At 38.8% G+C, this 16,006-nt stretch overlaps 1 protein-coding gene across 1 annotated transcript in view; it reads right to left on the bottom strand.

The window, feature by feature from the left end:
- The window catches only part of LVRN (laeverin), a gene marked incomplete at its 5' end in the record, with an annotated part of 33,546 nt that extends 17,542 nt beyond the window's left edge, over window positions 1–16,004 (bottom strand). Inside the window, 9 exons of the mRNA XM_085305329.1 lie at window positions 436–501; window positions 626–691; window positions 1,018–1,161; window positions 3,782–3,895; window positions 5,453–5,607; window positions 5,807–5,933; window positions 7,946–8,085; window positions 9,281–9,423; window positions 15,823–16,004. Coding sequence (XP_085161455.1) covers window positions 436–501; window positions 626–691; window positions 1,018–1,161; window positions 3,782–3,895; window positions 5,453–5,607; window positions 5,807–5,933; window positions 7,946–8,085; window positions 9,281–9,423; window positions 15,823–16,004 — 1,137 coding nt within the window. The remainder of the gene's footprint in view (window positions 1–435; window positions 502–625; window positions 692–1,017; window positions 1,162–3,781; window positions 3,896–5,452; window positions 5,608–5,806; window positions 5,934–7,945; window positions 8,086–9,280; window positions 9,424–15,822) is intronic.
- Between the last annotated feature and the right edge of the window lie 2 nt (window positions 16,005–16,006).

Below are 16,006 nucleotides of genomic sequence, written 5' to 3'. Positions count from 1 at the left end.
AGATTCCTGCCAAAACCAGCAAAGGGTGAAATGCTGAACTACTGCCGCAGATGTAGACTTTGCTGAATCTGTGACACATCAGCATCTTTCAAACTCAGTATCTCAGTCTGCTCCGGCAAAACTTATTCTTCCCCCCAAAAATAGGTTCTGCAATTTCAGGCAAGCTGAGGCAATCTGAAACAAAACTCCATCCTGTCCCTGATCTTCCACCTCATCTTTCTACTCCTGGTACTTAGTTCCACTGATCAAGTGGACAGTTAAGTAGACAAACAAATATTTAAGATCTTTGCCCAAAGAGCCAAAGGAAATTGTAAGCAAGGGAAAAACTGAATTAGGAACAGCCAAATCCCAATTCAATCTTCTACAAAGAGTATATTCCCCAAATCTGGCCTATACCAAATACCAGAGCAAGAATAGTAGAGATAAAATGAATACCATTTGTATGTGGGTCCACAGATCATCTTGGTTAGCATTTGAATAAGAAAATGTTTTCAGATAAGACTGCAAAGAAGAAGAAGAATTCGTGCAGGTTCAGTGAAAACATCAACAAGACAGAAACTAATCTGTACAACTGTTATTTTCAAGCTGATAAATCAAGACGAAGATACTAATTTTTCAAACTTACATTGAGTGCTCTGATAAACAGTTTCTCAGTCAGAAAATTAGAAAGCATCCAGGTAATGGAAGCCCCCTGAAGTACAGAAAAGCTACATAAGCATATGAATTATTACTGCAATTATTATAACACGTATTTTTTTAAACTGTATTTCAGAGATATATCTGGCTATTCCTACACTTCATATTTTATGGAGGTTACAAATTTATTCTTTTTTTCATAGGCAAATAGATTTGCAACATTCAGTCTATGAGCTGTAGAAACAAATTTTGAACAATAAAATCCCACAAAAGATAGTATAATATTACAAGATACTGTTACATTCACTGTTCCGCTCAAGTGTACTTTGCACCATATTAGCCTAGAATATATGAGAAAAGGGAAGATTTTTTTTTCCTCACCTTATCATACGTGATGTAGTCAAATAGAGTAGTTAAGAAAAATGATCCTTTGATCTTGTCTTCATTTGCTGACAGTGATCGAACTCCTATTACACTGTCCCCTTTTAAGGTGGGTTGTACAACACGATCATAAAGGATTTTTTCCTGAAAGTAGAAGACAGAAATCTAAGTGCATTGTGAGTCAAAAAGTAAATACTTATTCTCAGGCAGAGAATCCGGGTTATGCAATTAGTACTAATAGAAATAGCCTGTCAATAAACAAGCAACAGTCTTTTTCTCCCTTCTCTAACTTTCACAAAAAGTAAAACAAACTTCGCATCCAAGCGTAACATTTTCTAGATGCAACATTATTATTTAGGGCAGTGGAAGCTCTACATCGGAGAAGACTCTGGGCTTGTTTCTGTTAAAGGTAGTTATACTGTAATCCTCAAGGAAAAAGAAGTCAGCTGTATTATAGCAAATCGCAAAAAACTCCCTGCAAGTTTGTATCTGGTTTACATCTATATCTCATTAATCTGACAGCATCTTCCATCTAGCCTCTGTATTGCTTCTGCTGCAATCCTGATTTAAAAAAAAAAGAAAAAGAAAAAAAAATGAAGATTACACTACTGAGAACACGAAGAGTTAACAGTTGCACTAAGCAGCACTTCTGATGTCACCAAGGAAAAAAATATGAGGAAAAACTACAGTTCCCACCAGCTGAGCATCTGTCCTAAGACCATAAGGAAAGTGAAATAATCAGGTGAAGAAAGAACTTACACTGCTAAAGCACTCCAGGCCAGTTTGAGCACCTGGATTTGTCAAAGGGAAGAACACAGCTTTTAATAAATAAGATGAAATGTTTGCTTATTTTTCTCTTTTTGTAAAGAGCCAGTAAATTTCAGAGCAGGTTTTATAATTTTCCCAGTTCACTGTGCAGGTTTTGGGCCACACAAAATGACACAACAAAACCCTGTGTTCTTACATCTCTGTAATTTATTCCAGATTTCAAAGGCAAATCACATTCCATTTATCAAATGGAATTAGTACCCTCCATTAAAACTTACTTTATGAAAATAAATAAAACAAATTGTTTTATTTAGAAGCTTGCCCTTCTAAATATCAAAGATCAAAATTAAAAGGGAGATAAATACTTATTTCCAGTTCAAAACTTGGTAGCCTTTATACTTTGCAATGATACTACAATGCTGCTTCACAGAGAATGAAGTAACCTGTTGTTGAAGTCCAAAGAAAGAGGTTAGTATACACGATGACATAAAAATCCTCCTGATAGAATTTGTCGGAAATGTCTGTATTAGTTTACAATTAAGCAGGCAATTAAGTACTTTGGTGAATCAGAGAAGGAAAGTGATGAACGGTCCTTCATATGAGCCAGATGAAAAGCAGACCAGACTGATCACTAAGAAACCAGGAGATGGTTTGTGTTTTTTCTGGTTTTGCTTCCAGTCTATCACAGATTAGGTTTTAAAAACAGTAGGAGTTTGGGGGTTTAACAGAGCACAGTTCAGGGGTTTAGATTAAACTTTTGAGAGTAACATACAGAAATCAAGAATACAAAGCCATTGTGAGAACAAGGAAACCTAAGCACAGTAACCCAACCTATCTGGAGACTTATCACACAAGAACTGTACAGTTAAAGGCAACATTCTCTACATTTAGTAAATTTAGTTCCTCCCAATATGTTAAGCATCTAAAATATCTCCAAAGACTAAAACATAGCTAGTTTATTTTGCTCATATAAAGCAGTGGAGAACTTTTATCTAGTTTTGCTTTGATTGATCAGTAAATTTTGTTTTTCTGTAACAATGAGGAAGAGATTTTTCCATAAGTTTACTTGCATTTTGACTGGAAAATTCATTGATAGTCTTATAATAGTTATGTCAAAGCCACGTACATATTACTCAGTTCCCAGTCACTGGGCCACGTACTGGTCTCAGTTAAACCAGAAGGATTTACAGTAACTTCTGTTGGATTGTATGGATGTAGATTTGATGAAGAATGTCAGTTTTCATAGTACAACTACATTAGAGGGTGGGAAACTGTCCTAACTTTCAGCCAAGTTCCTGCTGGTTGGCACCAAGCTTTGAGAAGTACCTAACCAATGGAAAACACTAGGTTCAGACACACAGGAGGACTTCTGACTTGCAAATCTAGGCATTACAGCTGAGAATAAAGGCTGCTTTAAACAGAAGAAAATATGAAACCTTCCAAAAACATAAACCTTTCACACCCAGCTTATCAGATGTGGAATCTTTACTGCAGGTAGATAAAACAGATGTAGACTCAATTGAGTTGTACTCAAAAGTTAAGCAGCCAAGGCCCAGGCAGCACACTGATTTCTCTCACCTAACACAGAAGGGAGAAATACATAGGTACATGAGATACAGAGTGTCCAGTTCTTTCATAAACAGGGCTTGGTACCAGGTGGAGGGAAACTCTGCTACAGAATCCAGAGGAGAGAGGAAAAAATATTGAAAGGAAAGGAGTGTTTTAGTAAACAACAGATCCGGAGTAAAATGACAGGCCCAGTTCTTCAGCTCATTGTCACTGCAGAATCAGCTGTCCAGTCATCCTCTGTGCCAACTGGAGAAGAACTGTGTTTGATCACAACCCCCCAGCAGGAAAAAAACCTTTGGGAAAGGATCAAGACCTGCTGACAGCTCCCAGGGGAGTTAAGTTACTAATGCCATGGCTTAATTAAATTCCATCTCTTGCATCTTCCTTTTCTTCCTACATGCTGGAACAATTCAACTTTAGCACTTACCAGTGAAAGCTTGGGTTCAATAAAAGTAGCTCCCAGGTACTGAAAGTAAGATACCAGTCCCTCTTTAAGCCACAGATCATTCCACCAGTTCATAGTAACCAGATTTCCAAACCACTTAAATAGAAAGAAAAAAAATGTCTCAACATCTCTCTGAGCTGCTGTTTTTATGCTTGTAAGTTAGAAATATCTATGCCCAGGAGACTCTAATGTGCACAGGTCAACTGGATAAAATCCTGCATGTTCCTTCAGTTAGTAGAAATTCAGTAGGACAAAGACACATCACAGAAGAGGTTAGATGTTCAAGTCAGCTACTTATTTTTAATTGCTTCATACTTCATACCATGAGCACATCAATGATTTATATCAATCTTATTCTATTTAACTGGAAATATTTCCCAATAAAACGTATAGGTTCAGAAAAATCTGATCAGGCTATTATTAAAAAATAGCTTTTATCAAACCATTACAAAAGTGTTTTTTCAAAGAGTCATTCTTAAATGAAATAATTTGTTTTTCTTTGTTCTTAATGAAAGAAAATTGTCAAGTGGATGATAAACAGAATTGGGAAAATAACTATTTCCAAAACCAGCAAATCCATATACTGGTAAGCAATAAGACTTCTAAAATAGCTGCTATGTACTCATATTTGGCAGTCTATATTTAACAAAACACCAGTCATTTGAGGATTTGTGTTTTATCTGTTAATTCTTAAAATCTTGGTCTATAACTATGTTTTAAAATAGAGCTTAATTAAGTACTAATGTGTATTTTATTTGCCTACAATAAAAACACTCTATTCATCTGAAGGTCTAAAAAGTTAAGACTTTGTCAGGAGGGCATAAATGTGCAGAAGCCAAGTTAAACTCTTTTGCTAACTTTGTTGACTAACTACTTTCTTGTGGCAAACAACAAGAACAAAACCCATAATCAATAAAAAAGTGAAATTGTATTATCATTCCAATCTAACTAAAAAAGTATGTTGAAAGTCTCTATGAAAACGGCACAAAGTTCCAGCTATATTGTAAAATGTTCTTATTTTACATTTGTTCTATAATATCATAAGGTGTTTTTTTTAAGGAAAAAGAAATAACCTCTTCCAAAACATATGTGCATTCCCACTAATGAAGTCCATTCATCCCCCCACTGAGGTACTAAGCATAGTGTGTACAGAGAATACTGTATCATCCCTACTTCTACAGATTTTTCTATTATAGCATTTGGGTATTGTGTAAAAAATATAAACAAAAAATGTTAAAAATAATAAATCATATACAATAAGTATAAATTAAGCAAAAATAATCAAAACAAAAATAATCAAAAAATAAAATTAAAAAATTAGGTGGTTCATTAGCAGTTTTGTACAAGTATTGTACAGTCAGCATGCAGGCCATAATCTGAAAGAATTTCAGATTTTTCAATCAGATTTGGCACTGATTAAGCAACTGAATGTATGTTCAATTGAATGTACAAAACCTTCAACCTCCTAGTGCTCCATGGATATGGATTTCGTTAATGTTTTAATAGCACTCTCTATTTGCCACTAATTTTCTCACATCTCTTTACAGTCAAGTCACCATTTTTTCTCCTATTAGTCAATGACTTTGCACCATCAGCAACTGGAAGGAAATCAATTTATAGACAAATAAGTGTACCAAATTGTTTACCACATGCCTGGTGTCCTATCTCATGTGATGCAGTTATGGCAATCATAGCCTTTCTGTCTGTGAATTTATCTCTTGGGAGGTACATCAATAATGATTCTTGGAAAGTCATTAGCCCCCAGTTTTCCATAGCACCTCCTTCCCAAGCAGGTAGTGCAATCAGATCTAAATTGATTCAAATAGGAGGGAAAACAAAAACACAAAACCTTTCAAATTTCCAGAAATAAAATACTCTCAAATATTCTATACATATCCAGTGTGCAATTAAAAGATACATTTTTATTGGTTCTTTGCTATATCATGGTAACACTCCAGAAAATTCTGGTCCATTAAAAAAAAAAATAAAAATAAAAAGTAATCTCACCTGTCTTTGCCAAAGGGTAGCTGATATTAAGCAAGTCTTCCAGGAATGAAAATATTGGGCCTGTGATATTTAAAGCGTAGTCGACATACCCATTTTGAACTGCCTCTTTCCGAGCCCAAATACGTATCTGCAATAAAACAAGGAAGTATTATTTTAGACAGTCCTCATATTTTCATTTTCTTTGTTTCTCTTCTGTGAATTACTGTTTGAAAATGCTGTCTGCCCACACTAGATTATGCAATAAAGCTTTTCATCAAAAATCCAGCTCAAGTAGTGCTTGATATGGAGCAGAGCCTAATCCCATCAAAATCTAGTACAGTTCTGGCACTTCAAAAGAGCCAAGAGTTGAATACAAACAGATTCCCAAGTATTCTTTTATTAAATAGGAAATGCTCTGAAAGTACTCAGATGCACACATCTTAAGCCAGTGTATTCCAGCCAGTGAGCCTGGGGGACAAGTTTTCCTTCAGCCCACCACTGGGTCCCTGAAGAGAAGCAAAGTGATGTTTAGAGAGCATCTGCTGTTCAAACATCCCACTTGGACTTTCTCATAGCCTGAGAGAGAGAGAACTTTTCTCTGGCTGCTGCTAGAGAGAAAGGCCCCTCTCAGCAGAAGCCACCTCTACTTCTAAGTAATGGAGACAGCAGAAGCAAGCAAAGCTTTCCTTTCCTGTGCCCATGTTTCACATCTGGCTGTCTGATGGCATTTGCGATGCCATGGTACTGAAATGGGCAGCTGCTTGCCCAAAGTCATGGAGGCTAAAGACAGGAATACATTTCCAGATGGCAAACCCCAAGGTGCCTAGCAGCTCAAAAAATCTGCACTTTGTGCATCTAAATGCAGTACACGGTCTTAGAATGGGGTTGCACAGCCAAATTGTAGTAGCGCAATTGTGGAAGCACCAAGATTTAATTTACAAAGGGAAAAATAAAGAATAGTCAGTCAGCAAAGTATCCTCTGCCTCTGAGCCCCTCCTTTCAGCCGAGATTTCAGGAGTGTCAAAGACCTGATCACTTCATTTTGCAACTAAAAATAATGAACAGACTTAAAAACCTAAACTGAAAGCAAGCTTTGAAATGTCATACTGGCGCTTGGGATTGTAAATTACTTGCTGGAAGTATTAAAACAGATACAATGAATTGCTCACTCGCAAACACACTGTAAAGGGATAAACTGAACATCTCTGTCTGAAACACAAAGGAAAAAAAAAAACACCCTGTTCCTATTTGACAGCATACTTGGGATGCTTCTTCCCTCCTCTCCTTCTGAAAAACATCAGTTCAAACACTTTGCTTTACTGACTGCTACCAGTACATGTCAGTCCAAGAAGAAAGTATCACAATCACAGCTGTGAGAATCAACTTGTTTTGTAGAGGAGACAATAGATATGACAAACAAGTCCAAGCCCCACCTTTACAAAGGAGGTAACACTGTGCTTCCTATTGCACCTCTGCGCTATCCTCTCACCTTGTCCTGCCTTTCCCCAGCAGGATGACAATGAAGTAACCACAGAACTAACATACCTGTTCCATTGGCTTTTAACAAAATAAGGCAAACTAAACACCTAATGCTATTATAGTATTTTTTACAGCTTCTCTCAAGAAGCTTTGGCAATTCTAGTATAGCAGGAAAACAGAATACTCGCAGTATAAAGAAGCTTCAAACAGAAAAGAATTACTTTAGAAAGCTAAAAAAATGTGCCCACTGCAAAAAAAAAGTACCTAAAAGGCTTGGAGCACAACATTGCTTCTACCAAGGTCATTACAAGACACTGAACAGCAGCAGAAATAGGTATTTTTTCCAATTAAAACCAGATAACCATCTATGAAGATTCAGACCCAGTACCACATGCAGAGTAACCACCCCTAAAGTGTTAACACATGCATCCAATATGTGCTTGTAGAACCATTTCAGAATATACCTATGAAATGATCAGGACAGGATAACACACTAGTTTATACAAGAAACTTTCTGTAGAAATATTTCTAGAACAAACATTAACAGTTTTGCTACATAAGCAAATACTTTTGGAATGAAAAGCATGATTAATATTTGTGGTATCTTCTAAAGCATACAATGAAGCACAGAGCCTTTTCCTGTTGTAAACTGTGCAATGTGTTATACGGCCTTGTATTTACCTCGTTTCCCCGCTCAGTTCTGGTGACATAATCAAAATCACAAATCACAAAAGCAGTTATGTAAGTTGACATTTGCAGCGAAGTATTAAATGTAGTAACGGTCCACAGGCTTCCATTTTCATCCTTAATTTCAGAAACATCTAAGAAAAAAGTATCAAAGGAATATTCAAACCATCACTCTTGTATAACAAGAAATTGTTTCCTGCATGTTTTTTCCACCTCTGATACACTGTAGATCTGCACTAATTTCATATGCTTCCAGCAGCAGGCAAGCAGCCAGCCTCTCTGCTACTACCCCATACCAGAGTTGTGACCTTTCAGGCAAACACCAAAAATTCACTCTTGAGCTTCTTAACTCAAGCCTTTAAAGTATATCAAACAGCATCAGTTTTAGGATGCGGACAAACTGTGAAAATTTATCCTATGCTGCATATTCATCATTCAAATATAGGTCATATGTGCCTAAGTTCTTAATCAGATATCTTCTGTCTATGTAAGGAGGAAAAAAAATAGTGGGAAAAATTCTTGCAAGAAAAAAAAAAAATGCTTCTAAGCTATTCTTGCAGAGATGCTATCTACTACAATTCGTAAGTTATTTAACCTCTGTGCAAATCTCAAATCTTCCTTCTTATTGCTGAAAATTATTTAGGTGAAAAATAAAGATTCATGGCAAGGAATTAAAGAAAAGCTCCATTAAGAAGCAGGAAAGAGATCCTGCATCTTCCTGTAGAAATACTAATTTACTGAATTTGTCTGGAAGCTGAGCCTGCACTCCACACAAAGCCCAGCAAAGCAAAGGACGGACACTGCCACAGAATTATATGTAATTATATGTAATTCTTACTGCATATATATACAAGAGACTATAGTCTCTTTGCCAGGTAGAAGACTTTTTCATATGCTGTAAATACATCTTAAAGTCTACATAAAATGAAAACAATCCGTTAGTACCACAATTACAGGTTTTCCACAAACTTCTGGAGCCACCTTTTTTTTTTTCCCCTGAGGAGAGGTCATGCAGTAAGATACATTGGCTGTGCAGTAGAGATATTAAGAATCAAACCGAATCCAGCCCTCAGCTACCAGACAAGAGCACCTCACAACTGAGAATCCTGAATTATTGCCAAAGGCATTGATTATGAATATCTGCCTGAGAATTTAAGTTTATAGGCACAGATTGTCTGTGCATTTTCAAAGCACTAGCCCATGGACAACAGAACAGTATTGCACAGAATAAAGTTATCCTTTATTCAGATAAATTACATCTTTAAGGTAATTTGAGGAGGGGAAAAACAAACAAAAAAAATCACAGAAGTCTACTTGTTGTTTACTTACCAATAGCAGGCATGTTGGAAAGAGCCACATAGCTTGGGTCATGGACAATTCTGATACTAAATGTGGCCTTCATAGCCGGTTCATCAAAGCATGGATAAACCATCCTGGCATATGCTGGTTCCAGGTGGGATGCAATCAGCATACTATATTGAAAACACAAATAAGATTAATCCAGCATGTTATGGCTGATCAAAATCAGAGTGCACAAAAATGCCAAATGATAAAAAACAAATATGCAGATTTGGAAAAGATTTGGTTATTATTTAAAATCATAGTTAAATCCCCTCCTCATCAGACACTTCAGTTTGGAGGCTTCTAAAGGAAAGTAGGTTTTCGGGTTGCTGTTGGGTTTTTTTTTTTTCCTTATTCAATTGAGTTATGGTTTTTTCCCCTTCACAGGCTTTTCTGGATATCATATTTTGATTATTTGAGCTTTAATCAATATAGTCTTAGAAAGTAAACTAGAAAAGTTTTGCACAGAGGAAGCACTTTAACAGATGTATGGCTGCTGCCGTTTCAATTGCTATTATCTAATTCTGCTCAGAGCAAATCCAAACAGCACAGTTAGGAAAACCAAGATGAAAATATCTGCAGCCCATCTACTCTACGCCCTCCTCCTTGCTGACGGCTCAGAGCTCAATTAACGTCAACAGGACTAGTGCACAAAACATCATAGTCTCAAAACAAGGTATACTTTGCATGTAACAGACATAGCTTGACACCACACCATAATACAATTTACGACATTTAAAGACTCCATGTTGAACAACACACACCGATGCACAGCGACTACCAGGACCATGGTATCTGTTTTGAAGTGAGGATTAGCTCAAGGGGGAGCAGCACAGTGTCTCTTGACTTCTTGCCTATTAATACAGAAACATTCTTTAAGGACCTGAACAACTGCAGTCAGGTACATGCTGTGCCAGCCATCAGCTTCCTTACTAAAGCAGCTAAAAGCTTCATTTGAGGCCTGAGTTTTGTTTCCTGCCCTCCTTTACGTTGTTCGCAACAGAGGACAACTTTAATCTCTGCCAGGGGTTAGAAAGGAGCAACAAAAGCAACAGGCCACTTCATTGAGGAATCAGTCACTGAAAGTACTCCTATTCTAGCTCCACCATCTTCCCAGGCAGCAAAGCTTTTGTGCATGCAATTGTGCATATGGTTACAGCTTGGTTATAGGAAACACTTAAGAACCTTACTCCTGCAAATTTCCAGTACCAATGAATTACAGTCTCTAGAGGCTCCTTGCTAGCAGAAACTAACACAGACACAGAGTGAATTTGGCCTACTGCGTGCAAGAACTCTTGTTCAAGAGCAAAATATAGTATATATGAGGCCAAAGCATGACCGTAAAAACGAAATATGAGGAAGGATTAAAAAGTTATTTTTCAGTGGGTCACCAAGTAAGAAGAAAAATGAAAAGATTTCATGTCTGTTAATACAAATAACTCATTTCTCAAACACTACCTCATGTGATTTGTCAGAATTAGTCACTGTTGGGGGGTTTTGCTTGTTTTTAGAAAAGGTGGAGGTATTAGCATGAACTGGATCACCAGCAAACTTTATTCCACACTGCAACTTTATTACAAAAGAAATTACCCAAATGGAATTTCATTTTCAAAAAAGCCTAAGCATAGTATCTATCTGCATAAGCAGATAGATAAGTTCCTCCTCTACTCTGATTCAGTTTTGTGCACCGATTCATTTTCTTTAAAATAATTTTTATAAATATAATGCCTCCTTCTTGTAGAAAAAGAAAACTAGAATCACAGTATTTCTAATAAGATCTAAACAGATAATTGGATTTCTTAGTCTAAACCTTTACCAATTTCAGCTGCATCAATTATTTTCATTTGGTGTCTAAATAACAAGGAAAAATGAAGAAAGTTTCATGTATAACACATAACTAGTGGACATTATTTTGCCTGATACACATCATTGTAGAAGAAATGTTTTATGAGATATAAGAAGGTTATTTCTCTAAAATGCCCTTCTAACTAAAACAATGTTATTTGTAATAGTCATAGTATAATACTTTTGTGCTAACACCTTATGCAGTTGCATTTTGCATATTAAAAACCATACCAGAATTTAATCCATAAAATAAACCATAAAGTTGTTGAGAGTTTTAGAGTGAGCAGAATGCTGTAAGTTGTATGCAGCAGCTGTCTCCCACAACCAGTCCTTTCCTCAGATAACCAGCACTCAATGCTAACATGCAACCCAAGAAAACATCAGGTGTTTTACTTGTGATTTTTGTCAAATGACTTTGATGGTCTTACCCACAAAGTTAAAGAAAACAGAGTTAAGAATTTAAGAGTCCCTGTTCTGAGGCATAATTAACTGTACTGATGCCATTCTAATCCTATTTTCTGTCATTGTAGTATTTGGCAGGTAAGCAACTGATTAAAAAAAAAGACTAAATATTGTGTTTGATCACATTGAGATGCTTATTAACACCAGCCCTATCTAGTCAAGTATCTGTACAGAATTTGCACAGTATCATGGAGGACAATATATGCAGAATGGGTACTAAGCAAAATTCTCATAGAATTTTGAAATTCTGACATGAACATTGACATACAGCCTGCACTTTACTGTACTCACCGCAGGTCCCCTGGTAACCGCAGGGTTACACGAACTCTTTCACAGCAGCTGAAGGCTCTGCGTGCAGAGCAATGCTAAAGCAAACCTCCCACACTGCATATATTTAAGCCAGCACTGCTACAAAAGGGCAAGGATGGTTTCCACATCTTTCTACCCTGATCCTGGCATGAACTCTCCCAGCTGTAAGTACAGCACAGATTCCGCATTCAAAAGGGAAGCCCTCCAGACACTTTGCACTGGGCAAGTAGGAATAACCTCCTTTTTGACTTCCTCTGCTGCTATGAGCACTGCAGACAGGGCTGCGTGGTATCCAGACAGGCATCAGGTGTAAGACCTGATCAGGTTTGTAGCACAAATTGTCAAGAGTAAAAATGCACATTATTACCTATGATCAAACAGATCACAAGCAATTTTTGTCTTGGAAATTGAGTAAGGTTTGGTTTTGATTTGTTTGTAAGGTTGGGTTTGATCTGTTTTCTGAAACTAGTAGGGTATTCTCATTACAAAGAAAACTTTCCCACACTACCTTGTCAGTGTGCTTTACCTCTGATTTGGAGAGAACAGGGAAAGGCACTTTGTGTTCATCAGCTAATTTTGACAATCTGCAAAGGGCAACACAGACATCTGACTAAGAAATCTGTAGGTGCCAACGTCAGACCCGATAAACATTTCGGTGGCTTCGTTTCTCTTCAGGATCCAGCTATCTCCTGAAAGCTTGCCATTTGGTGCTTAAACATCCCTGTATTAGAGCTCTCCAGTAGTTTCACAAGCACAAATTATAAAAGCCATTACAATTTCTAGCACATACAATAAGTACAAAAATCTGCTTGACTGTAGATAAACGGTACATTGTTACAGCTGGTGGTTTTAAGTTACAGACTTGATTGGTCTTAGAGTGGACTAGAGAAGTCCACAGCTCAGACAGGAATCAGATCCCAAAAGGTCTGCTGGGGCCAAGTGAAAGTCACTTTGGAAAAGCTACAGAACAGTCTGCAGGGGGGCGGCAGTTTCCTCCCAACATCCTAATCAGCTCCGTTTGTACGGACAGCCCCAAGCTGAAAGACTCCGAATGCTCCTAAATAGCTCCCGACCTACTAGATCCTCCAACAGAATTCAACTTCTTACATCACTAACAGCCTGTCAGAGCTTACAAAAAATAGACTTCAAAATCACCTCCTCTGAAAAAGGAGGGCAAAACCTCTTCAGTGTAATTGGATTCCAGCAGACTGCAAAACCACTATGGTGGAATGAGGACTTCATCCTCAGTAAAGGAAAAAAAATATAACCAGATACTGTTGCAAGCTCTGGATTCAGAGAAAGCATTTTTAAAGCAGAAAGGATATGTAAAATCCATTTAAGAATATCAGGAATGCAAGCAGGAACAAGTAACCAAAACAATGTTATTCTGCAGTCAGTGGATTTCTTTCGATTTATTCCAGTGTCTGAATACTACTGGCATCTCTTTAACCAGATGGCAATCTCACATTTCATTAGTGCTTCACAAGTTAAGATTAAAATGGAACAATTGCCATAAATTCTTTATAAACACTTCCAAAATGGACTATGCACATTATTTTAATGATTTTAAAACATTCCTTTGTTTTTCCTACTATGTCACAAATTTGCAATAGAACCCTTTTAGATCCTTTGAATTTTACACATTCCTTCGGTAGGATTTGGATGAATTAATATGGTATCAAAAAGTAATTTGATGCAGTATTGAATAACTAAATACTTGTTGCATTCTTACATATTTAGAATATTAATTTTTAAATGTAAATTAAACAAAGCATTCTATCTTTTCCTTAAGCTCAGAAGTTGGATAAATAGTCCTACGAATGACAAAATAATGGCTAAAGAAAAACTGAGTATACTTTATAAAATAACTTAGGATTATATTGTATTTTTCCGTAAAAAATTTACCAAGGTTAAGTTTTCCAGATGTGGAAGACAATGGTATCAGTGAAGACTTACATACAAGCTGGCAGCTGAAAAGCCTACTTGTTATACAGAGAAAAAAATAATAATAATTAAAAAAGTCACACAATCCTGTTTCCATAAAAAGAAGTTCACTATTTCAGGGTTTCTTATTAGTATTATTCCTGTAGGGGCAGGTACATGTGGATCTTGAGGGTAACTGAATATTATCTATTGGCTGAGGAACAAGAACTCTTGAATTTTAATTCTAGTGCTTCTTCCAACTCACTGTGTGAGTGCTCAGCAATTCATTATATCTTTAATTATTAAAAAGGAAAACTTTAAATAAGCCATTTATCTGCCTCTACTTTAAACTATCTTGAGAGATCCATTTTCAACAAGAACTATTAAAATCATGGTGTTAAGTTTCACTTTTCTTTAGCAAGTTTCACATCCAGAAATTTAGGATGAAATTCACACTGAGGAGATTCCCAGTTTAACAAAAAAAAAAAAAAAAAAGTATTTTGAGATTAAAAAAAGGAAAGATTGTCAAAGTGATTGACTACTCAATAAAGTCACATTGTGCTAATACTACTTTCAAAGTTCCAAATAAATAAAGCATGAAGAGTAGCGCTCATTAAGGAAATCACATTAAACACAGACATACCCATTGATGGCATCCGAACAACCTCATATGCAAAAAGCACCCGTGAACTCCTGCTCTCCGAAGCTACAACGCATCCTGTAACACCATACGGCTGCGATGTATACATTCGGTATGTCTGAAGGCATGCCCAAGTACACTACCCAAATCCTGAACTCTAGATTAATTCCTCACAGACGCAGGTAGGCAGAGGAAGCGAGAAGCTCCCACTTCTACACAGAAACACATGAGCTCAGAAGTAAGACTGCGAATGGACCCCCAGGACGTGCATAAGTATTGTCCAGTCCCTCATCGTCAGTAGAGGGTAAAAAAAAGAGAGACTCGATGTTGTCTCAGAAACTTTGCTTGGTCGGTTGAGATAGACGTCTTTTACCTTTCCCTTAAGCCTTTTGTGGTTTGGCAAAAGGAGACACAATTTGACTCCAAAAAAATAACCTGGGGTAAGAGAAGGAAGAGCCCTGATAAGGCGCTGGGGAAAGAGGTAGGACAGCTGCTTTAAGGGACATTTATCAAAGGGGGGAAGGCAAGAGTGGTGAAGAGAGCTTTTAGAGCCAACTTGCAGACAGGCGACAGAGCAGAAAAGCAGCCCAGCACAACAGGGAGGCAAGTGGGAAAAACAGGAAGGCTCAGCAGCCGTGGGCCGCTCGGTGGACTTGCTTTTGCAGAGTTTGGGGTGAAACCTAAGAACTTTTATTTCACCTTGAATTTGAGCACAGACCTTCTGCAAGCCACGAGTTAACACAGGCCTGAAACATGAAGCTGGGAAGAACCTCAGGTGTTTGGTTAGCAGAGCCTGAGGAGCACACATCGACCGGGAGCCCCCGCGCGGCTTCTGCAAACCGCCCTACGCGGCCACGCGAGCTCCCGCCGCGGAGCCGGGGCCGACTGCTTGGTGCTTACCGGAGAGGAGGACAACCGCCGAGCAGCACACACCCATCTTCTGGGAGAGCAACCCAAAAGGGCATGTGTGGGGGAAACAGACAGCTGGCACAACCAGCTAACCACAGCTCCGCGCAGCCCTCGCAGCATGCGGTGGCTCGCAGCTAGCGCCGGCGGGAGCGAACACCTGCCGAGACATCAGGGGACAGGGCCAGCCCTGAGCTGGGCTCTGCAGGGGACCAGCTATGGGGCTGCGGGACCCAGAGCAAACCCGCCAGGGGAGGCCGCAGGCAGCCCTGGCCCCTGCATGGCGCCTGCCACAGGCACCGCAGCCAGCGACACCGCCAGTGACGCCCGGGCTCCAGGCCGGGAGCCCATGGCACCGGGGGGCAAGATGGCGCCGGGGAGAGCCAAAATGGCGCCCCGGGCACCCAGTCCTCGCGCCCGCCGCCGGGCGGCCGCCGCTGCCCACCTGCTACGGCCCCGGTCCGTGTAGTGGATGAGGAAGAGCCCGCTGAGGTTCTCCGCCAGGCTGCCCTGGAAGGCGAGCTGCAGCACGTAGCGCCGCCCGGCGCGCAGCCGCCCGCGCAGCTCCAGCACCACCTGCTCCTCGGCCTCCTCCTGCCGCAGCGCCGCCACCTCCACGGCGGCGCCGG

This window comes from Rhea americana, unplaced genomic scaffold (genome assembly GCF_003343005.1).
Source record: "Rhea americana isolate MKP2758 unplaced genomic scaffold, rheAme1 scaffold_22, whole genome shotgun sequence".
In the NCBI taxonomy this organism is placed as follows: domain Eukaryota; kingdom Metazoa; phylum Chordata; class Aves; order Rheiformes; family Rheidae; genus Rhea; species Rhea americana.
This window is presented reverse-complemented; position numbering and strand designations above follow the sequence as displayed.